This window comes from Pseudoliparis swirei, chromosome 4 (assembly GCF_029220125.1).
Source record: "Pseudoliparis swirei isolate HS2019 ecotype Mariana Trench chromosome 4, NWPU_hadal_v1, whole genome shotgun sequence".
Classification (NCBI taxonomy): Eukaryota; Metazoa; Chordata; class Actinopteri; order Perciformes; family Liparidae; genus Pseudoliparis; species Pseudoliparis swirei.
Genome location: NC_079391.1, coordinates 12,614,779 through 12,638,350, shown reverse-complemented (window position 1 = coordinate 12,638,350; position 23,572 = coordinate 12,614,779). Strand labels below are relative to the sequence as shown.

The window sequence follows — 23,572 nt, the reverse complement described above, 5'->3', positions numbered from 1 at the left end:
GCAAAACAGTTTTCAGCTGTGCTAACATAATTGCACAAGGGTTTTCAAGGGTTTTCTAATCATCCATTAATCTTCTAAGGCGATTAGCAAACACAATGTACCATTAGAACACTGGAGTGATAGTTGATGGAAATGGGCCTCTATACACCTATGGAGATATTTCATTAGAAACCTGACGTTTCCACCTAGAATAGTCATTTACCACATTAACAATGTATAGAGTGTATTTCTGATTGATTTAATGTTATCTTCATTGAAAAAAACAATGCTTTTCTTTGAAAAATAAGGACATTTCTAAGTGATCCCAAACTTTTGAACGGTAGTGTATGTCAATGGTATTGGGATGACTTTGGGTAGGCTAAGATTATTGTTATTGGCATCAGACTTTTTTTAAAGAATACACAGCCTTAAATTATAACTACCATGAACACCATTTTCCCATAATCACATGAAATATAACCTCCACGGTGACTCGATACAGCTCTCTGACTTGGTTATAGGTAGTGTGAAAATTGTCTTAACGCTTGACTTGTCTGTTTGTGTAATTTTGCATTGTTCTGGTCCATACAGCTGATCTTCGCTCAGCTTAACACATATTTCTTCATAAACCGTTGCACAAATGAGCCAAGGGGGCTCCAGGGCTGCCTACCAAGGGCTCATTGTCAAAGCTACCGCTCCACACTACTAAAATAACGGTGCTAGCCCAGCACATCTAAATAATATCACCATCTTACCTGAAAAAAAGCTGAAATATCCCTAAATTCTACCTCCATCTTGTACATAGATTCTTATTTTCGCACATAGTCACGCAAGACTTTGTCGTGACTCTCCCGGCACATTCACTGCATGTGTGGCTACACAAGCACCTCCTGGACTGGTGCTCCTTCTTCCCCAACATGTGACTTATTTTGCCACACTCCCTTCCATTTGGCCTCATATCCAGTGTCACACCAAATTATTGGGCAGAACGGTAATAATCCTTCGGATTAAGGACAGAGCTCCTTCCTTACTGATGATGGATGTACTATATTTGATCCATAAATTGTGAAATGTGCTTGTCCCTTTCGTAAAAGTGAGTGGTTAGGAATATGGGTAAAATATTATTTTTTATCTCAGTTCTCAGTTTAGTGGTGATGTTGACCAATTGCTAAAATCCATTTTAAATGTTCTTGTTCACACAATGAGTGAACCCAACTCCCAGATAGTTGAATGCTTTTTAAGACCAGTCAATCGGGAGTGCTTCCTTAACATGTTGAAAATATAGTTTATAGCCTGAATGTTAGCCAAATAAGGGCAGGAATGCAAACATCTGGATTATAAATATAGAGCAAAACATCATCGGCGTACAGCTGTATTGTGTGTTCCCGGTAATTGACTACAGTTCCCTGTATAGTCTTCTCTTACTGCTTGTGCAAAAGCCTCCATGTAAAGTGCAAGATTAATGTGCCTTGTGATTCGTAAGCAATCCGTTCAAAAACCTTTTAACTTATTGATCACTTTGATGAGATAGTTGAAAAGATTAAACAAGGAAGTAGTTAATCCCTCACCTGGCCAGTTTTGCTCGCATCTCAGTGACCTCCAGAGTGAGCTGCAGGTTTACATCTTCACCTTGAGCCACCGTCCTCAATAGGCCGCTGTTCTGCTCACTCAGTTTGCGGTGAGCGAGCTTCAAGTCGGCCACTGTGCCTAAAAGGTCTTTCCCCTCACTAAAGCCAAACAAACAGTTTGTGGTGAAGTATGGCAACACATTAGAGGAGAAACACATGCAGTGATTAATAATAATAACAATTATAATACTTCAAATGTATATAGCACTTTTCTAGACACTCAAAGTAGTCAAATAACTAACCAGAGACACTGGTGGCTTTCTGAGAAGGCAGCTTTGCTCGGAGAAGCGGAGGCATCCAACCCTGAAAGGAAGTCCGGCTGAGTGAATCGCCATCTGATGTGTTTCTCAGAACGCTGAACAAAAGAGTGACGGCTTACCGTTTACAGGCACCTTACAAGAGTCAGGCCAAGATACATAACTGCTGTCCACACTAGAGCTGAAACAAACAGAGCCATTAAACGAAAATGTACAGCAAATATAATTGTATTAGGGAATTCAATTACTCTGAAAGCATCGTCCCCTCTTTAATTTTTAGGAATAATCTACCTGGTTGCAACCTGAATAGTTGAAGAAGCATCGATATCTTTTACTTAAGTACAAGCAGCAATAACAGAGTATGATTATATACTTCATTGGAATTGAAGGTCCTCCATTCAGAATTCTAATTAAAAAGTACAGAGGGATTACTCACACAAAAGCATTAAAATGTCACTATTCAGATTATGATGTGTATCATATGTACATTATTTGACTATTTTCAATTATGCATTTACTTGAAAGCAATGTTAGAGTGGAGCTGATTCTAAAATGTTACACACAGTTGAGTTGTTTAATCTATAATAGTCCATCTTTTCTTCTAAGATCATGACATTTTTTTACATGGACGGTCTCCATTTGAAGACAAACCAGTAATTTAGGCTCATAAATAAATGGAGTGGAGTAAAAAGTAATATGTTTCACAACAGAGAGTTTTAGGTTTATTTGGAAATGGTCACTGTTAACTCTTGACATTTTATGAAAACAATTGTCAACCTTTTAAAAATATGTTTCTGCCTCTGGTTTCACTCTTACTAATTTATAATCTATTTGTTCGTGTGATGGACTTATTTGAAATAATTATGACCATGGCTGTTATATTGTCTAGAATAGATTGATCAAATGTCTTGCTGTTGTATCGCTTGATTGCATTTCACAAATATAATTCTATATATGTGTTAGAAAAATGTGACACTGCAAATGCTTTGTAATCATCTGGGTTTGCATATGGAGCAAAGTGGACAAATACATGTAGAAGACTACCTTTAATCAACATCAAAGTAGTCATCTAAAAGGTGGTTGCTCAAGTCTTGAAGTCCTGAATATAATGCTGACGTCCTTCTTTAATAGGTACTCCACTCCCAAGCATCGAGGAGGTCCAGAAGAAACGCTGTCTGCGTCGAGCCCGCAGCATCCTGAAGGACTCTTCTAATCCTGCTCACAGACTGTTCTCCCTCCTGCACCCTGGCAGACGCTTCAGGAGTTTACGGTCAAGGACCAGCCGTCTGAGTAACAGCTTCTTCCCCAGAGTTGTTACTCGTTTGAACTCTACCCCCCTCTGATCCTCATTACACCACTCTATCTGCACTGTAGACACTTTATGCCATTTGTTTGCACTCTCAAGTCAATATTCACTGAATATCTGCACTAGTTTAGCAACCCCAGATAGTTTATGTTTATATCTCTGCATTATTTAATGTTAATTTAATCTGTCTACTGTTTTGTCTAATTTATTACCAATAGTACCAGGTCAGGCCTTAAACCGCCCTTTATTTTCTATAATCTGTATATACTGTATTTACTATGATACTTTCGGTTGCACTTCTGGTTGGATGCCAAACTGCATTTCGTTGCTCTGTACTTGTACATGTGTAATGACAATAAAGTTGAATCTAATCTAAAAAAAATCGTATATAATCGAAATAAAATAGGCCCCCCGCTGCACGTCATACAGAATGATGCACAGCTGATGTGCAGTTTGGCCTCACCTGTCTTGGCTGCACTGTGCGATCCACTCCCTCATGGTGGCGTGGAAACTCTCTCTGCTCACATGAGGGTCCTGACAGTCAGGGTCCAGTAGCTGTCGCAGGGCAGCCAGGCCGTCCTGCTCCGGACTCTGGGCCGTCATGGTCTGCAGGTAGTCCATGATGGTGGAGGCCAATACCTCTCCTGAAGATAGAGATATAGAGAGAGAGAGAGACACACACACACACACACACACACACACACACACACACACAAACAATGATCACATGAATATTTCAGATTAGTTTCGGTGAAAACAATATCAGCCTGTGTACCTGTGTTGGCGGTGTTACATGTATTATACATGATGTCAAGGAGTTCATGTTCAGAGAATCCACTTGCGTCTTTATCCTTCGTCCCACTGTCAGCTGACTCCCACACTAAACATGGAAAGAGGGGCAAAACTTAGAGCACATTGATGTACAGGAAGGATACATGCAAAGAAAGATACTTAACTTCTAAATATATGTCTGATACTTTGATAAAAGAACAACGTAACTGCAACACTTACCATTATTGCCGTCAGACATTTTGTTTGTTTCCCCTGAATCTCTGGAGAGAAGACGTGCTGATGGGCTGTCTCGTTCCTACATGACCTGATTTTTCAATTAACGTCAAATACTTTACAGATCTTTTCCTCCATTTATTGTGTACAGGGACCAAAACTCTCACATTGAAACAATCAATATCTAAGATCTGTAATGGAGTTCTCAGCTTATAATAACTCTTTAGATTTCACTGTTTCAAACGCTTACATGCATGCAGTGAGATGTAAGTCAGTGGTCTACAGCTCAGACATTTTCTGACTTATCTATTACTATGAGGCAGAAAATGTGGCCTCAATTAGCTTGTCAACAATAGTGATGGCAATACTGTGTAAAAATGATGTTTTTAAGGAAGAGCCCAAAATAGCTCCACCAAATAAAAAATATGTAAATAAACAGAGATGACAAGGTTCCATTAAATCAGGTACACAATGAGATTATAAAACACTTTTGTTTGTTTTATAGTTACATAACCATCAAATAGTATTTTAAAAAGAGAAACAAGTGATAAAGATAGATTCTTACTTCTCAGTCGGGGAAAGTTCCTCTGAAAAGAAAAAAAAGATCATATAATGTTAAACCAAGAGCTTCATTTGAATTATTATTATTCTAGTCTCACTCTGACTCACCGTGGTGTTTGCAAAATACGTCTTCAAGATGCCCGTATGCCTGTTCTCACTGCTACACATCAAATCCAGCTGACATCCCCCGGTCCCTGCTCCACCCCCACCTCACCTCACTCCTGCGACAGTGATGCTGTTCATGGATTTCAATTTCAATCCACCGGTTCCACATAACTAAATACTGCTATTGCAACTCAAACGGATGGTTCTTTCAATATTTATGGAGGACTTAAAATATGGAGGACTCAAAATGACTTAAGTATAAATAAATAAATAAATGAATGCATGAATAAATACAAGAATAAATGAATAAATGCTTAAATAAATGTATAAATGAATAAATAAATGCTTAAATAAATGTATAAATAAATAAATAAATGTATAAATAAATAAATAAATGCTTAAATAAATGTATAAATAAATACAGGAATGAATAAATAAGTTATAAATCAACAAGACATCATTAAATAAATATATTTCTGCATTTCTGTATTTCTTCATTTATTTATTTCTCTATTTATGTGTCCACACGTATTTCTTCATTTATTTATGTGTGACATTTACGTGTCCGTATATTCAAATGAGCTGGGCGGTCCGAACCTCTGTCTAAAGCATGATTGGTCACAGGAGTGAAATGCACCTGGTGTGTTGTGCTCTACTACTTCTGCCTGGCACATGATGCTGAAGTTGACTCGCTCAGCTCACCGTTAGCAGAATTTAGCCTAGACAGCTTTTTGACTTCAGCTGTTTATCAATTCCAAGAACACTGAGTACAGACTTGTGTTCTTTTGGAGTCTGGTCTTTGGAATCTGGTCTTGGGAGTCTGGTTTTGGGAGTCCAGACTCTCGAGGACGCAGGACGGTCTTTCTGGTCTTGTGACGTCACCACATCAACTGTTCTTGCGCATGAATTTACTCCAATTATTCACTGTAAAATACTTTACAGTGGAGTAGAATGTGTTGCGGTGTTCACTGTTGTTTGGCGTAGGCTACGAATAAACGATAATAAATATACAACGTCTCGTAGCTTTCCTGACCCAGGGTCGCTACAATATGAAATTATGAATCTTAACCCTCAGTCAAATTGACGTAACGTTATCTTTTAGTAAATAATAAACTCGTTGTGCTCTTTAGATCCTCCAAAACCTAATTATATCTTATGTTTAGCCGCTACGGAGACGTCAGAGCCAGCGGAGCATTTCAAAAAGTCCTGCCGAGATCAGGCTTCTCTCGGCGGCCACACAGCGCGCTGAGCGCCCGGAGCTCACTGGTCCCGCGAGCAGGACCTCAAATCTCCGTCGCATATCCTTATTAGGCTGAATCTCGATAAACCGACCACAGATTTGATGCTTAAACTACTAACTTCTCGGCTGAAAACATCCTTAAATTACATTCCGTGACTCAACAACTGTAGTATTTAGAATGTACAGACAAGAATGCATAATAAACGCTGTTCGTCTACAGATCCAAGTGCTAGGGATCGATTGCTTCTGTCTTGCTCCCTGACTTGACCAATCCTGTTCAACAATGAGGTTCGGACCGCCCAGCTCATTTGAATATACGGACACGTAAATGTCACACATAAATAAATGAAGAAATACAGAAATGTAGAAATACATTTATTTAATGATGTCCTGTTGAGTTATAACTTATATTTATTAATTTCTGTATTTATTTATGTATTTATACATTTATTCTTGTATTTACATATTTATTTATACATTTATTTAAGCATTTATTTATTTATTCTTGTATTTATTCATGCATTCATTTATTTATTTATACTTAAGTCATTTTGAGTCCTCCATAAATATTGTCAAACTTTCAGCTCAGGCACATGTCAAATTTAATTTGTGAGATATTTATTCCCGCATCCTATCAGGTTGACTGAAAACCAACACAGATCATACATCACGTGTTTTCTCATGCAGACATTGTGCTTGTTCGTACTTTATTGTTTTAACGGCGTTTCCATCACAGCGCCTCGTGCGTTCCCCTCCAAGAGGAACCTTTCCTCTATCTCCACCAACCTGCCCGGAGCCCGTTTCCGTTGCACCGGTCGTGTGTTTGTTTCCTGTCGGGAGCATGAAGTAGCGACCGAAAGACAACGGGCTGGAGATCTTCTATTTAGTTGTATACATCTTACTCAAAGTGGACGACTCCTCAGTCAAGATGTCTCGGGGCTCCATCGAGATCCCTTTACGGGACACCGATGAGGTAAAACTCGTCTGATACGAACATTTTATTGCGTTTGTTTGACTTGCATTTAACGTTAAGGGAACCCCGCTGTGCTACTAGCCGTCTATGCTAACGACACCGAGCCTCGTCTGTCATGTTTGAGTGTGTAATGCAGAGTTATGTCAGTGAGAGACGTCACGCTATGTGCACGTCAACCCGAAACGTCAACGCCAGTTTCGTTTGGAGCAGCTCGTACAGAAGAAACATTTAGTGGCAAGCAATGCACTTTAAATCCAACGGTTCCTGTATTTTAGATGTACGAACTTTAAACGAGTTTACACATGTTATCATGTGGCTGGACTGCAGCACCATTCACAGTCGTGGATGTAATTATCAAAGTATATTTAAAGTCTATCCATGTATACACACCAATGGATATTAAAACACACTGGAATGTCAGTTGTGTCTCATCCAGTGAATTACATATCGGATGAAACAAGGTGCTCTACTGTGTTGATGCAAAAGTCATGTAAACATCCAATAAATCCACAAGTCATCAAACACTGGCCTAATATACCCAGATATATTACATTGATAGATACCACAGAATAATTCTAAATAGTTAGACCTCCCGATAGCTTCTCACTGTATGCATCATTTTATTGACCAATAGTCATTCATGTCTTAAATGATGCATATCGTAAGAGTTTTTTCAGACTCAATGACTTTATTTAATGAATTGTTTCTTGCAGGTTATCGAGCTTGACTTTGACCAGCTGCCAGAAGGAGACGAGGTCATCAGTATCCTGAAGCAGGAACACACACAGCTGCACATCTGGATTGCTTTGGCGGTGAGTCAGTGGTTGCATTTTGTATCATTACCCAGATTGTTGGTTTGATGGTTGACTTTAACATAATCCAGATGTAAAAGTTCATCCCATCGGTTGTAACTGTGGGCTCTCTGTCATTTCCAGTTGGAGTACTTCAAACAGGGCAAAACAGAGGATTTTGTCAAACTTTTAGAGGCAGCTCGTATCGATGGAAACCTCGACTACAGAGACCACGAGAAGGACCAGATGTCCTGTCTGGACACATTGGCAGCTTACTACGTTCAGCAAGCACGGAAAGAGAAAAACAAAGATGCCAAGAAAGAGCTTATCACGCAGGCCACGCTGCTCTATACAATGGCAGACAAGATCATCATGTATGATCAGGTCAGAACAAAGTGATGAGTGAAAACCGCTATTTCTCTACTAATTAAATAATCTACTAATACAAGTGAATATAACATGCTCTTGGCTCACTCAGAACCATTTGTTGGGACGAGCCTGTTTCTGCCTCCTGGAAGGAGACAAGATGGACCAGGCGGATGCTCAGTTCCACTTTGTCCTCAATCAGTCCACCAACAACATCCCTGCTTTGCTTGGCAAGATACTTATTAAAACAAGAAGACATCTATCCTGACCACTGTGATTGATTCACTGTAATGATCACATGGTTGTTGTTCAACAGGTAAGGCTTGCATCTCCTTCAACAAAAAGGATTACAGAGGCGCTCTGGCATACTACAAAAAGGCTCTCCGTACAAACCCCGGCTGCCCAGGTAAACGTGTTGCCTGTATCCACCTCAAAACCGATTCCTGTAAGCAGGGTGTCCGCGGGTCCTTAAAAAGTCTTAAAAAGTCTTAAATTGCTTTTCCTAAAAATAAGGCCTTAAAAAGTCTTAAATTGTCTTAAATTCAGATTGGATTGGTCTTAAATTTTTTGGGTGTCATGTCCAGGGGTTTTCCTGGGTCAAAATGGGTCTTCGGTGCTCCCAAAAAATATGTTGGCGGCTGCCTTTACCGTCTATTTATACAGGTCGGGCTGTTGAGTGATCAGCAGCTGTCCGCTCGGTCCATTCGCGCACCTCACAGTTGCGTATTGATCAGACAAGAAGACACGCTTATCAACTCCAGTGTTTCTATAACAGAGTGAAATCCCCCCTCGCAAACAATTCTCGGCTCGCGCGACAGAGCGATGTGCGCGCCGGCATCGAAGCTCTGCCGTGATGCGCGCACACGGGTGAGCACCGCGTATTCGGTCCCATCAATCCCCTACAACGTGAAGCATCGGCTACTTTAGAAAACATGGCAGGATGCAAGTTCAACAACGGCTTGAAAAGAACGAGTGTTTCTGGTCATGGTCGGTGAAATGCTTCTGAATCTGCGTTATGTGTCGCGAGACTTTCCAGCGGTGGAATCTCACGTGCAGAGCAAGAAGCACAGAGACTAGCGAAGGCCGCCCGCGGGGCTAGCTGCTGCTCCGCCGCTAGCTCCTGCTCCGCCGCCCGCAACGACGTCAACTACAACGCTGGAGGTCACCGGAGGAAATCCAGCGCCTTGCAACAAAGAGCTCATCACCGAAGACCAACGCTGCAGTGCGTTCTTCATTCTGTTCCACGAGACTCTGGACCAGACCACCGCGAGCAGACAGCTGGACTTCATGTGCGTTATTGGTGAAATGACCACGTCCAGTCAGGATCCTGTGGAGCTCATGGGCCATGACACCAGGACCTACTTCAGCACCTCAAAGTAAGTCTAACATAAATATATGTATTAACTATCCTCTTGTATATGAGTATGTGTTTCATATAGTTAAGCTTTACTCATGTGTCAAGTTAATAACAGCTATGCATAGGCGCACTACACATTAATTAGACTCATTAAAAATAGTTTTAGAATGGTAGTAGAGTGGTGTTTACCTGTCAATATGTCTACATAGTGTTCACTAGGCTCAAGGGATGGCTCGCGTTGCTTAATTTGTAAAAATAGTATTCATTCCTATTTATCCAGTCTGACATTAATCTGAAGTGGTGGTGTCATAAGAGATGTGGTGACTGTTGTTTGGCTAATGTCTGCCTTTTTTCTTTCTTTTTTCCAGGAGAATGGACCAAATGTCAACTGGAAGTTTTTATATTAATACAGTTTGAAAAGGATTGTTTTCCTAGTATATTCACAAAAGCTCAGCAGTAGACATGAACCTGTGCACAAACATCCATCACATAGAGACATGAGAACTCACACTCACTCACCCACACACACATACATTCTATTATGTAAATGAATTTGCATTTTAAAAGCAGCTGGAAATGTTATTTGTTATTTTATGGATTTTTTTTGTTCAAAAGGAACTATGTTGCATGTATTTTTTAAATATATTTACTTAATTTTAGAGACATTTGTTCATGGGACTTAAATGTTCTGAAAATGTATTAATAAATATAATTTACAACAGCAATGACATTTGTGTTATCCTTTTGCATTACACCATACTGTTAATTTTGAACAGACATCAGTGTGTTTACTTTGAATTAATTAATTTAGATTAATGTATATTTCCATCGTAAATTAGGTCTTAAATTTTATTTAGACGTGGTCTTAAAAAGTCTTAAAGTCTTAAATTTCACTGGTTTATTCCTGTAGACACCCTGTGTAAGGTACGTGTTGCAAGTTCCGCCTCATCGATCTTCTGTCTTGTTCTTGTGTCTCTTTCCAGCTGAGGTAAGGCTGGGGATGGGCCACTGTTTTGTCAAGCTCAGCAAACTGGAGAAGGCTCGTTTGGCGTTTAGCCGAGCGCTGGAGCTTAATTCCAAATGCGTGGGAGCTCTTGTTGGTTTGGCGGTTCTAGAGCTCAACAACAAGGAGGCCGATTCCATCAAGAACGGAGTGCAGCTCCTCTCGCGGGCCTACACCATCGACCCCAGCAACCCCATGGTGCTCAACCACCTAGCCAACCACTTTTTCTTCAAAAAGGTAGTTGCTAGTTTGCCATTGAAATACTTGGGCAGTTCTGACCCAGTGTCTGTCATGTAACTGTTATTCACACCTTTTTTGTTGTTGTTTTTTACCAGGACTACAGTAAAGTGCAGCATCTGGCCCTCCACGCTTTCCACAACACCGAGGTCGAGGCCATGCAGGCTGAGAGCTGCTACCAGTTAGCTCGCTCATTCCACGTGCAGGTAAGACCCCAACGATTCAATCCCGAGGCAGCTTACTATATTCGTTTATTTTATTTGTATTGACCTCTCTGATGTCTCTCTTTCTCCTCAGGAGGACTACGACCAAGCGTTTCAGTATTACTACCAGGCCACTCAGTTTGCCTCGTCCACGTTTGTGTTGCCCTTCTTCGGCCTGGGGCAGATGTATGTGTATCGAAGGGACAAAGAGAACGCGGCACAGTGCTTCGAAAAGGTCTTAAAGGCCTACCCCAACAACTACGAAACGATGAAAATTCTGGGGTCTCTTTATGCTTCATCTGACGACCAGGAAAAGAGAGACGTTGCAAAAGTATGTGTCGTGTATAGATTATTGTGCTGATACAGCTCATTTAGATGATTTACTAATCTGTCTACACTCGTATCTTCACAGTCAACTTAAGTAATATGCTGAAGGCTAATTATTGGAGACACGTTACTGTTGTTCCCTAGGGTCACCTGAAGAAGGTAACAGAGCAGTACCCAGACGATGTGGAGGCGTGGATCGAGCTGGCTCAGATTCTGGAGCAGACCGATATTCAAGGAGCGCTGTCGGCGTACGGCACAGCCACCCGCATCCTGCAGGAGAAGGTGCAGGCGGACGTCCCCCCCGAGATCCTCAACAACCTCGGGGCTCTTCACTTCAGACTGGGCAACCTGGGAGAGGCCAAGGTAGCTCTCCATATACAGTACAGCTTGTATAAACGCAACACCCTCATTTAGCTACATTCACCTGGCATTTCCCACAGTCCATTGACGTCGTCTCTTTCATGGTGGTATTTAAAGTCATTTTGATCCACAATCATGAAGTGGGCAGAACACTATATCTTAAGAACGGGGCATGTCTTCTCTCCTACAGAAATACTTCCTTGCGTCTCTCGAACGGGCCAAAGCCGAAGGCGAGCATGACGAGCGTTACTACAACGCCATTTCTGTTACCACCTCCTACAATCTGGCCCGTCTGTACGAGGCGATGTGTGAATTCCACGAAGCAGAGAAACTCTACAAAAACATCTTGAGAGAGCATCCTAACTACGTGGACTGTAAGCATGCGATATGATGACATCTATAAAGGAACACAAAGTTGTACTCTGTGAAGACTTGCTCGAGTTTTTGGGTTAACAGGTTATCTTCGCCTTGGAGCAATGGCTCGCGACAAAGGGAATTTCTACGAAGCCTCTGATTGGTTCAAAGAGGCCCTGCAGATTAATCAGGTACTTTGTCACCCGTAGTGTGAATGTCATAAAATCTGAATCCAATCAAACCGGATGTCAATATTATCTGATGTTTATTCCTTTTGGTGCAGGATCACCCGGATGCCTGGTCCCTGATAGGGAACCTTCACTTGGCCAAACAGGAATGGGGACCGGGTCAGAAGAAGTTTGAGCGTATTCTGAAGCAGCCGTCCACACAAAACGACACCTACTCCATGCTGGCTCTGGGTAACGTGTGGCTGCAGACGCTGCACCAGCCCACAAGAGACCGGGAAAAGGTGCAGTTCAGGAGTCGCATCACTTCGAGTCTGATGGAGCTCTTCTCCTTGTTTTCTCTGAAGTTGAAGAAGTGAAGAGAAATACGAGGTCCTCACGTGGACTAAGTGTTTTCTTCTCGTGTCTAAACAGGAAAAGAGACACCAGGACCGAGCCCTGGCGATATACAAACAAGTCCTGCGAAATGACTCCAAGAACCTCTACGCTGCCAACGGCATCGGTTCGTTGAGTTCTATTCACTTTTTGTTAGTTCCACTCTTAATATGTATAACGTATTTAACATGAACTCTTTGTCCAGGTGCCGTCCTGGCCCACAAGGGCTTCTTCAGAGAGGCTCGTGATGTGTTTGCGCAGGTGAGGGAGGCCACCGCGGACATCAGTGACGTCTGGCTGAATCTGGCGCACATCTATGTGGAACAGAAGCAGTACATCAGTGCTGTGCAGATGGTAGGGGCCGCACTCTGGATGACTTCTGAACACGACAGTCTCCGGTCGCGTGTTGGTCCTGACGGCTTGAGTCTTGTTTTCTTGCTCTCCAGTATGAGAACTGCCTGAAAAAGTTTTACAAATACCAGAACACCGAGGTGCTGCTGTACCTGGCGAGGGCGCTCTTCAAATGTGGCAAACTCCAAGAGTGCAAGCAGATGCTGCTGAAGGTAACACGAAGGAAAAGAAAGAAGGCTTTTTTTCATCGTCTGCTACAATACGAGGGGAGTATAGCTTTGTCTTTCTGATGTGTTTCGGACAAGGCCCGTCACGTGGCGCCCAGCGACACGGTGCTCATGTTCAATGTGGCCCTGGTGCTCCAGAGACTGGCCACCCTGGTACTGAAAGATGAGAAAAGCAACTTGAAGGCGGTGCTCAGCGCTGTGAAAGAGCTTGAACTGGCTCACAGGTACGAAGCTTGATTTATCTTCCCTCCTCCCAGTCTGATCGTCCGGCTGACCTCGATCCTGCAATTTGATCTCCTCCTCCCACAGGTATTTCAGCTACCTCTGCAAGGCCGGAGACAAGATGAGGTTTGATCTCGCTCTTGCTGCTTCTGAGGCCAGGTCAGTCTGAATCTATCATCACTACAGCGTGAAAAAAATAAAATCGTATTTTATTTTAAGCATATTTGTACGCATTTATTTTGTGCCACAAATGCAATTTAGGCTTTTAGGGACAAATGATTTTTCGTTCTTTTGAAAACGACCTCATACAGTGTTGTGTGTTTGCAGGCAGTGCTCTGACCTGTTGAGTCAGGCTCAGTACCACGTGGCCAGAGCCAGAAAGCAGGATGAGGAGGAGAAGGAGCTTCGGGCCAAACAAGAACAGGAGAGGGACGCGCTGCGTCAACAGATGAGGAAAGAACAGGTACGGATTGGAAGCTTTATGCTCGTTACTAGTCATGAGGAAGAGGTGGGTTTCTGTTAGCATTGCATTGTGAGCTACACTTCTTAATTTATTGTCTTGTGATCTTCAAACCTTGTTAGGAGGACAAGCGGAACAAAGCGGTGGAGGGACAGAAGAAGCTCTTGGAGCAGAGAGCGTTGTACGTGGAGAAGACCAAGGGCCTGCTCACCTTCTCAGAGGGATCAAAGGAAATGGCCAAAGACAAGAAGAGGGGCGGAGGACGTGTGAGTGTCCGATAACAGTCATCAGCAGACTAACCTAAACAGAATGCAGCGTAGATAACATACTTCTTCTTAATTATCTCCAAGCGTAAGAAGGGCGACATGGATGAGTTTGTCAACGACTCTGATGAAGACCTGCCAATGAAGAGGAAGAGAAGGAGAAAGGGCGGCAGTGGCAGTGAACAGGAAGAGGGGGCGGACGGAGAGAAGTCCCGCAGGAGGAGGAGGAAGTGAGTCTGTTACCGATGTTTATTTGGACTGCTGAACGAGGCACAAAAGATACTCTGAGCCAATGTTGTCTTTCGTTACAGCGATGACGAGGAAGGAGGGTCACGGTCCAGGAAGCAGCGCAGACCCAAAGAACGCAGGAGGATGGATAGGGTCCGTTTGAGGTTTCCCTTCTTTATTAATGTTATTTGCCTGATTTGCCATGAATGTTGCATCTTTTCTTCATTTTTAGCAGCAGCCTGAGCGTCTGCCGCCGTCTTTCAAAGGAAAGATCAAGTCTAAGGCGATCATCTCTTCTTCTGAGTCCTCTTCAGATGAGGATGGCTTGAAAATAGCTGAAGACAAGTAAGAGCGGTAACATATAACGATCATTTACACGTAGTACATCAGAATATTGACGTATGCACTTTCCCCCTTCCAGACAACACAAGGACAGTGGCTCAGGATCTGATGAGGGCGGCCACAGCAAGCGGATCGCGTCCGACAGTGAGTCCGATGCAGGAAGGAACCACTCTGGCAGTGAGGCGGGCAGCCCTCGGCGCTCTGCGGGCTCAGAGGATGACTCTGGCAGCGACCGTCCAGTGAAGAAGAGGAGGGTGCAGCGGCAATCTGACTCTGAGCAGTCGGACAATGAGAGCAAGAAGAGTCGGTCAGGATCCGATGACGAGTCCCGGCCTGGTTCGGCCGTCCCGGCGTCCGACCGAGGATCAGATCGTGGATCTGAAGCGGGATCCGACGAGGGTTCACCGCGGCGCTCCGACAACGAAGGTTCCCCGCGGCGCTCCGACGAGGGTTCCCCGCGGCGCTCTGACGAGGGTTCCCCGCGGCGCTCCGACAACGAAGTCTCCAACAATGACAGCGATTAAACCTTCCTTATTCCCATGTAATGCTGAGAAGTCATTTTTATTTTGTATTAAAGCAGGGATTTCTGTCTGTGCGATGTCTGGCATTAGCCCTGAAGGGTAGATTTGTGTTGTCCCAGCAGTGCATTACTCATCTTACTGGAAATGTCTTTACAGATTTTTTTTTGGATAGATCAATGGTTTGAAGTAAACAAAAAAAATATAAACATCTATTTTCTATCGAAGATGGTCAGATGAGACCAAAAATAAGGAGATGCAGTCAAATAAAAATGTCAAACGTGAATAGTTTCATTCTGCGTCTGACCCAAGAGGCATACTGGACGTTAGGGTTTTTGCATTAAAGTAATTAATCTTTAGTGCAATATCACTGGATCGATGAGATAAACTGTTATGCAAGGACAAACATGACCCAAAAGTGAATTTAATTCATCAGTTTGGTGATACTCTAAAGTGTTATCCCCCCAGCTATCAAATTAGCTTTCCACGTTGATCAGTACCGAGTGTCAGAACATTGCCGTGATATGCAGCATTACTCTGACCTTGTCCAGGGAGGGTGAGGACAGGTCGAGTCAGATGACCCGAGGAGGTCTGGACTCGTAGGAAACGGAAGAACTCCAACAGGACAATCTGCATCGGGTGGATTTTAACCATATTACCCAAAAAACTTTTAAAATGTTTGAAAACTAAAATCTTGACTAAAAATAAATCTTCAGGACAATGAAATGAACTGTTAAACTTTATTCAAGGTTGAGCTGTAGTTGTACACTGAACTTCTTGCACTTACCATTACAGTGACATCCCAAGAGAAGGAAAAGTGTACACATACAGTACATTCTTTGTAATTTCATGAAGATTAAAAAGACCATTTAAAAACTCGACAAATATGGCAAACCGACGAAAAATTTCCACGCATGGTGGTGAACAACTGTTGCACAGGAAACTACGCTTTGGCCGTCTCAATGGTAAAACCGAGACATTCAAGTATAGTCCGAGATACATAAGAGGTATATCCATATGAATTGATAAATTAAAAGGCCACACAGATTCATTTTTAACGGCACAAGATTTGACCATAAAAAAAAGCGCTTGATTTATTAATCTAAATGTGGGGAACTGAAAAATCACTGCAAATCAAAACAGCACCATTTTCCAAATCTAGATCTTTATGAATTTTCAGGAAATTAATGGTCTGCTTTCAAGCACATACAACCATTATAATTATGGCAGCCCAAAACCGCAATTCAGGAACAAACCAAGGAAATTGTATCTTACTATTGCAACGACTCATGATGTTGAGCAAGGGTCATCTAAAAACTGATTTAACAAATGCAGATAACGCAATGAGAAAAATCTCATTGCATTATGTTAGAGAATTCTCTTTTTGTAAACAGTTTAAGTAAATAGTTATGGCAGCAGTTTGTGACTCCGACCAGATGGAAAAGGTGATACAATGGGTCGGTTTTGGTGCCGGTACAGTTTCCGAGAAAATACTGCCTACTGTTAAAGAAAACATAACCCAAGATTGCAATGTATAAAACCACTGCAGGACATCAACTTAGATGGAAACTAAAGTAAAGCATAAATACAATATGAATATAATGGTGATGCTGGCTTGATCTGGCGAAACATTTCATAGAGGAATGAATTGTAACAGTGGTTGGAAAATATTAACTAACAAGGAGAGGGAAGGTGTTTATACTGGGAAGGGCTTATGGAGACAAGTAAAAAAGTATTCATTGCATCCTGATAACACATGGCGTTGGCCTGTTCCTCAGTAATCTTCATCCTCAGATTCCTCTTCTTCAGCAGTCTCCAGCCAGGTCAGCCACTGATTCACCTGCAGCATCAACACAATATCACCATTAGGCATATTTATGCTAGGATGCGTAAATACATAATTCGGGATGAAATTCTGGAAGCATGTTTAAACAAGTACAGTACATGACCAGTATTATCCTAGACGAGTCTTATTAACCAATTGGGAGAACAAACGCTTTTGCAACTGGTGGTATAAGCATTAAGTACATAATAATTACCTGAAATAATGCTTTTCCTTTCCCTGGATATTCTTGGGTGACATCTTCTTTCCATGAAAGGAAGGCTTCTTCTTCAATTATTTCCATGTCATAAAAGTTAACAAAGTAGCGCAGTAGCATACCTGGAAGAGAGTAAACATTAAACCTCTGCAGCAAAGTGCAATACCTTCCCCCTTGCTATGCGCGAGTGTAAATACCTTTGGGGAAACCCTTAGTGTTGCAGTGAACCTGCAGGGCATACAGCGCACCGACTTGCAGCTCAATGTGATCGTGGAGGAACTTCTGCATCACTGGCTTGAAAGCCAGCAGCTGCTGCTTCTCCTCATCCTGCTGCTCCTTACTGGGCGCTGACAGCTGCTCTTCATCGTCGTCAGGGTTGATCTCATAAGCAATGTACTGCAAGAAGCTGGGAGACGAGATAATCCATATACCGTTAACTTTAAGAGCTAAATAAATGGGTTGAGGTCAGATTAACAATCAAAGCACTGGTTGATAAGTAACAGTCTGCGGCTGTACCTGGTCATGAGGATGTTGACAAAGCCTTTGTCAGTGTGGAGTTTAGGAGAGATGTTGTCTTTGATCCACTTGTAGATGGACTGTGGAGAGGGATCTACTTTGATCTGCTTCAGCAGCTCTTTCTCCAGCTTCATCAGTGGAAACAAAAAGCTGAGACCTTTGCCATCCAGAATCTCCAGCATCCGGTCCTTGTTCTGGTCAATTTCTATGGAAGAATAAAATTAAATGCATCACTAGCAGAAAGACCCGCACATTGATTTTTAACACCCGTAACAAAACACATACGGCAAGAGTGTATTGAGACGTACCAGGTAGCATCTTCTGCATGTTGATCTTGCTCAGCTGGAACAATTCAGCGAGCCAGTCACGGTCCTTCAGTTTGACCATCTGCTGCAGGCAGAGCAAGAATAGAGGGAAATGTGCCCCATTCTCCAGAGGATGGGCCAAATCTGCAACGCTGACCAGGTCGGCGATGATCGCGCGTGCCGCAAACTGTGCCAGGTAGGACTTCACCAGAGGCACTTCTTCCTCAATCTTGGGACACTGGTCCAGAACACTCAAAAAGGCCTATAATATAAATAAAAGTTAGTTAGAACTGAGTAACCAAGTGATACATTTTTTTTTTGCCACGTATTGTATATCTGAAAATACTGACCTGCATTAGATTTTCACCCGTTGCAAGACCCTCTGTGCAGAGCGCAAGGACCAGGCTGCTTGCATGCTCCTTATCCTCATCGGAACGGTCAAGGGAATAGACCACGATCATATTCAGCATCTCAGACAAAAAGTGCTTTGGAGCTTTCATCTCCCTCACAGCATTCACCGCCTCATCGATGTTCTTGTTGTTCAGGTAATCGGCAACCAAGGTCTCCTAATAATTAAAAAACAGGAGGGTTGTGTGATATGACGACACAAGCGTGTGAAGGATTCAAACGACTGCCCAGTCTGCCTTTGAGGTACATTCCAGAAGTTGCAGTTCTTTGGCTCCAGTGTTTCCCCAGCAGTGGCAAAGCTGCTATATTAAAATATCCCCAATACACAATTAAATGTGAGTGAAGAAAGCAGAGTGCTTAATTTACTTACTGTCATTTTGCGCAACTCTTCTTTTGTAGGCGGAGCCTTTTTGGTAGACTTTGCAGGTTTTTCCTGAATTGGAGGGGGATTAATTTTCAGGCCAAGCTGTGGAGACTAAACAAATAAATCCAAATGAATTAATGTTCTCCGGAACCAGTCATTACCATACCTGTTCATAGGTTTTTAAAATGTAGACATGTTACCTGTCCGAGTGTGGAACCTTGGGCACTTGAAGGAATCATAGCCATCTGTGGCTGCAGCTTTGGGATTTGTTTTTTACTTAAGACGAAAGACTGAGCCGGTCTCAGGCTGATCTAAAAGGTTGAAGACAGTAAGTTTAACACAATAACCAGACTGTAAATTAAATTAGCTGGAACGATCCATACAAATCAAAACACTCAGTTTATCATTGTACCTCATCAGCATTGACTTTCCCCTTCTTGACAAATCGTGGCGCCATATCCTTAGACTGCATCTGCACAGCGTGATTCGGTTTGTGGTTGAAAACGGGTGAACTCTGCCCCTTTACAAAAAAAAGAGAGAAATATTCAGTTTGTGAGGAATGACATCTTCCTCACAAAATTCTTGATTACAAAGTACTGAAAAAAAATACAGTGTAGATATGTTTACCTGGCTTGGTTTTATAAACTGTTTGTTTCCACCTTCAAATTGAGCCGGGTGTGAACCGGTGCTGTTTCCATTGTGGCCGTTGTAGAGCGGGTTTGTGCGGTGACGTCCCATGGTAGGGGAATAGTGGTCCTGAATGACTCCTGGACCTGTACCAATGCCACTTCCTATGCAAACCAAGACAGCAACCATTAAAACATGTCCTAAAAGAATAAACTCTTATTATGAGGGACTAATAGTTATCGCCAGAGAGAATAAAAGATGTGACATACCAGGCATTTGTCCAAACATATCAGCCAGTCCACCAAGAGTTTCTCTGTCAAACTTGATCCTTGTTGGCAGGAAGGAGGAATTTTCCATGAAGAATTCGTTCCTCATGCCATCGTTTGAAGGTGGCATGAAAACACCCAAATCCTGCAAAGAACAGAAGAAAACAAGTCAGACTGAGGAACAGGCAAACTATGAGTACTTGATTGGTAATGTAATCCGTACATTGTGAATAATAGTGGACAGACTGATGAGGAAGCTAACCTTAACGGCATCCTGACGAACTTGGTTGATCGTCTTTGGTCCATTGTCACTATATGCTTTGCGACCGGACCAGTTGTTTGCTCGCTGCTCCACTGTGTTCTGCAGCAGGAAACGAATCCTAGCTGGCAGTTCCTTGCTGTTCGTCAAGCATTGCATGCGGCTAAAGTACTGGTTCATCAAGGACTGAAAGGAGAAGGGATTTGTTAAATAATGATGTAGACATTCCAAGACAACCATAATTGGGTTGTTTCTACATACTCACCCTAGCCCTTTCATGGTCAAGTTTAGGTCCAACTGTTCTCATTATCTGACAGAGGCATTCCAAATCTTCCCCCACATCCTTAAGTTGGACTCTCTTCTTCTTCTCCAAAAGCTTAAAAAGGAAAGAAGTGTAATTGCATAGCCATCTTGCCAGTTTGATGAACAAAGTCATGGTCGGTGTCATCCAAATTTGGGATTTTTCAGATTACTTATACAGTTTGCAATAGCCCACAAGAAATGTTATTCCAAAGACCTTACTGTTTTGATGCACTTATGAAGGATAGATTCATGGATAAGGTTGAGTTTGCCAAGTTCCGAAATGAATTTAATGTTGCCCAGCATCTTGCACTTTGCAACGGAACGCTGCTCCTCCTCTTCGGAGGTGAGTGGAGTGTCATCTTTGTCAAAGACTACAGGGAAAATTTGGTAAAGCGGTTGAATATAGGGAACAATTTTTGCACGGCATGCATATTTAGTAACCGACCACGTGTAGCAATTGTTAAATGCACTTACGTTCAACATTTCTGGTGCGGTTCTCAAATTCATCTTGAAGCTTGGAAATCAGGAGCCTTCTGAAGGTCTGCAAAACAGAAATTGTTCAAATTCCAGAAAGAAAATACCATCAAGTAGTAGCGCTATTTATATTCCTGGACAAAACTTACAGTATTCTGCTTATTTGTTACGGTTTCTGTTGGGTCTTCAAAGTTTGGTGCATCCTCTGACAAGCGTAGACATAGTTGAGCGTATAACTGACTATACTTTGGCTCTTCGAGGGCTTTGTCAACAATCTAAAATAAAAATTTAAATTAAGCAGCGAAGATAAAATTCCAAACATTACTTTCTTTATCAGGATGTAGCAGACTTAAAGCTAGAGTGAAGATACAATTATTGTATAAAACTATACTTAATGAATGCTCATTGGTATCCATGATGTCATCCTAGCTCAGAGGAAAGGCGAATGACCATCCCTTGCTGTGTCGGACAAATATATCGAGCTTTTGCAGTTTAATTCTTGTTATGATTGTGAATATTTCTGAACAGAGTTCTTGGGCTGCAACTAATAATTATTTCAATAATCGATTAAACTGTTAATGGATTTTTAAAATGGTTATTTCCTGGAAAAAAAATTATATCCCACAAGTTTTGGAAAAAGTAATGCAAATGTATTATATTCACGCTGTGTATGAATTGTATGCTTTGGAATTCTTATCGTTAGTTTAAATACTACATCTCATCAGGTTTTTCATGGATACACCGAGTTTTCACAAAATCATTTACGCCATCCACCACAGAAGAATTAATCAATATTTCTACATTATACTTCTTGAGGAAATCCCACACAAGTCGTAACATCTAGCGCCCTTGTGTTCATAACACTTTAGAGGCATTTGAGGTTTGGGTGATAAAACGGTCCAATTCAGCACTAGATCTGTGTTTCATGTATCAACACAAGAAAATGCTTCGACAATTTAGTTTACTCCAGTGTGCATTGGAATGATTATACTATACTTCCATCACAATGTTTAAAGTCTGTTTATCAATTTATGACTAAAACAACTTTACAGCTATGAGTCAGGTGAACATTTTATTAGTTATAGGAATATTACACACCAGCAAGATGGTTCCTTTTAAGACATGTTTTGACTCCACACCCACATTGAGGAGCTCCAGGCATAGTTTGTCAAACTTCTCTGGGGTCAGCTTATTGAGTATGCTAAGAGGGGAGAAAGGACACAAATAGAAAATACTTTATAAGTTATGAGGTCCAAATGTACAATTGAAATACTCCAAGAATTATTACAATAGCCAGAGTAAATATGGATTTAGACAGAAACTTACCCTCTCACTTTCCTGAAGAGTGCATCATTTTGCCCTTTCTCGTTGGAGGAGTTGGCATCTCGTCTAGTGCTTCGAGAAGGTAACCATCTCTGAACGCTAGAACCTGGGGCTTTCCCCAGGAACTCGCTGTAACGGACACAAGACAGTCAATACTACAATACAGAAAGAGATGAACTTAACCACAGGAGTCAAGCCCTGGTCTACCGGGGTGCGTTACAACAGTTCGGTTATCTTAAATCACAGACACTAAAATTTGATTTAACCTCCAGGCGCAACATGTCTGTATATATTTAAAGCCATATGTTGCCCATTTTCAACCGCATCTGCATTGTTGCAGCATCTATGGTACATGAAAATAAATAATGTTCGGCTCCCCCTTTGTTCGGGAGGACCCTACAAAAGGTCTACCGGATACCACAAAACATGCAATTGTGCAATATACGGCAACTTCTGTTGGTGGGAAAGCATGGAGGAATGTTAAAAATGTTTCATACCGCAAACATACAAAGCCAGTTGAAAACATGCAATGTTTCCCTCAAGTCATTTGAGAAAAAAAAATTAAACATTGTAGCATACATGCTACCAGCTGGTGTCAAAATATTGACGACACGCATTAACCTGAACCATTGCCAAATTAAACTAGTAGAATGCGTTTTATCCATATAATTGGAAACCACCAGGAGTGATATAGAACATACCACACCTATTCAGTGGCTAATGAAGGCACTTAGAGACATCCCTATTCCCCATAAGTGTTAAAAACAATATGTGGGAGTGCAATCTAAGCCTCGGAGATTGATTTAATATGTATTAAAAATTAATGACTAGGTGTTCCATGAGAGAAAACTTTGGAAAATCACCTGTTGCCGACAGTCTTGGGATAGTGCTGAGGTGCACCCCCACCTCCTCCCCCTACACTGATAAATAATAAATAAATAAATAAAAGGTTTTAACTTAACATAAGGAGATGTGAGGCTAATCCTTTATTTAAGCCGTTTTGGCGGTTCAGCACAATACATTAGCCAAGTGGAATGGAGTAATGGTAACTACCTGAAACGAGAAGGACCCCCTGAAGCAACGACACTCTCCACTTTGGCGGCTTGACAAAGTATATCTGAAAAGAATAATGTTCCGGGAAAGGGAAGGAAAGAGCGACCTGGAAGTAAACGGATACAAAGGAATCCATTAGCTCACAGCTAGAGTGTCCAAGGCAAACGGACACGTTTGCAGGTCGTTGACATTACAGTCAAGCTTTAATATCTGCCACGGTACGTAGTTATCATTGCGCATCTTAACAATTTAGTTCCGTACACGTGACGGCGGAACTGGATAGTTACCATTTTAATTTAGCGTTATTGTGGCTAAATTATGCTCATAGACCAAGTTGCAGTCGCGCTCCATTTACTGTAAAGCAACATTAACCTCCCAGTTGTCAGTATTATGCGACGTCACCATAAACCAA

General features: G+C 41.9%; 3 protein-coding genes across 5 annotated transcripts in view; 1 reads left to right on the top strand and 2 right to left on the bottom strand.

Annotated features, from left to right (window-relative positions):
- mrvi1 (murine retrovirus integration site 1 homolog) overlaps positions 1-4,200 on the bottom strand; it is a 36,737-nt gene extending 32,537 nt beyond the window's left edge. The window contains exons 1-4 of the mRNA XM_056412718.1: positions 4,182-4,200; positions 3,946-4,050; positions 3,634-3,814; positions 1,548-1,706 (exon numbers count right to left, since the gene is read on the bottom strand). Coding sequence (XP_056268693.1) covers positions 1,548-1,706; positions 3,634-3,814; positions 3,946-4,050; positions 4,182-4,200 — 464 coding nt within the window. The remainder of the gene's footprint in view (positions 1-1,547; positions 1,707-3,633; positions 3,815-3,945; positions 4,051-4,181) is intronic.
- A 2,716-nt stretch (positions 4,201-6,916) lies between these two features.
- ctr9 (CTR9 homolog, Paf1/RNA polymerase II complex component) lies at positions 6,917-15,509 on the top strand. 3 transcript variants are annotated; one of them, XM_056412306.1, is made up of 23 exons: positions 6,917-7,054; positions 7,768-7,866; positions 7,990-8,229; positions 8,324-8,441; positions 8,528-8,617; positions 10,552-10,808; positions 10,907-11,014; positions 11,106-11,342; positions 11,483-11,701; positions 11,889-12,072; positions 12,155-12,243; positions 12,336-12,521; positions 12,652-12,739; positions 12,818-12,966; positions 13,059-13,175; positions 13,269-13,414; positions 13,500-13,571; positions 13,740-13,875; positions 13,995-14,138; positions 14,223-14,365; positions 14,447-14,516; positions 14,599-14,708; positions 14,785-15,509. In XM_056412306.1, the coding sequence occupies exons 1-23, from the start codon at positions 7,010-7,012 to the stop codon at positions 15,227-15,229; spliced, it is 3,492 nt and encodes a 1,163-aa protein (XP_056268281.1). In that variant the 5' UTR covers positions 6,917-7,009; the 3' UTR covers positions 15,230-15,509. The 3 variants fall into 3 exon arrangements, with proteins under 3 accessions (XP_056268281.1, XP_056268280.1, XP_056268282.1); XM_056412305.1 differs by having other exon boundaries at positions 14,596-14,708; XM_056412307.1 differs by lacking the exons at positions 6,917-7,054; positions 7,768-7,866; positions 7,990-8,229; positions 8,324-8,441; positions 8,528-8,617 and adding an exon at positions 8,985-9,587 and having other exon boundaries at positions 9,937-10,808; positions 14,596-14,708.
- Positions 15,510-15,949: 440 nt separating this feature from the next.
- Positions 15,950-23,262, bottom strand: eif4g2a (eukaryotic translation initiation factor 4, gamma 2a). The gene is made up of 19 exons (XM_056412310.1): positions 23,161-23,262; positions 22,111-22,236; positions 21,883-21,985; positions 20,934-21,059; positions 20,785-20,851; positions 20,530-20,681; positions 20,273-20,383; positions 20,011-20,193; positions 19,752-19,893; positions 19,483-19,646; positions 19,268-19,375; positions 19,056-19,166; positions 18,862-18,966; positions 18,434-18,649; positions 18,087-18,345; positions 17,779-17,983; positions 17,460-17,668; positions 17,263-17,384; positions 15,950-17,063 (listed from the first exon to the last, which is right to left on the bottom strand). Exons 6-19 carry the CDS (start codon positions 20,611-20,613, stop codon positions 16,998-17,000), a joined length of 2,085 nt encoding a protein of 694 aa, XP_056268285.1. The 5' UTR covers positions 20,614-20,681; positions 20,785-20,851; positions 20,934-21,059; positions 21,883-21,985; positions 22,111-22,236; positions 23,161-23,262; the 3' UTR covers positions 15,950-16,997.
- Between the last annotated feature and the right edge of the window lie 310 nt (positions 23,263-23,572).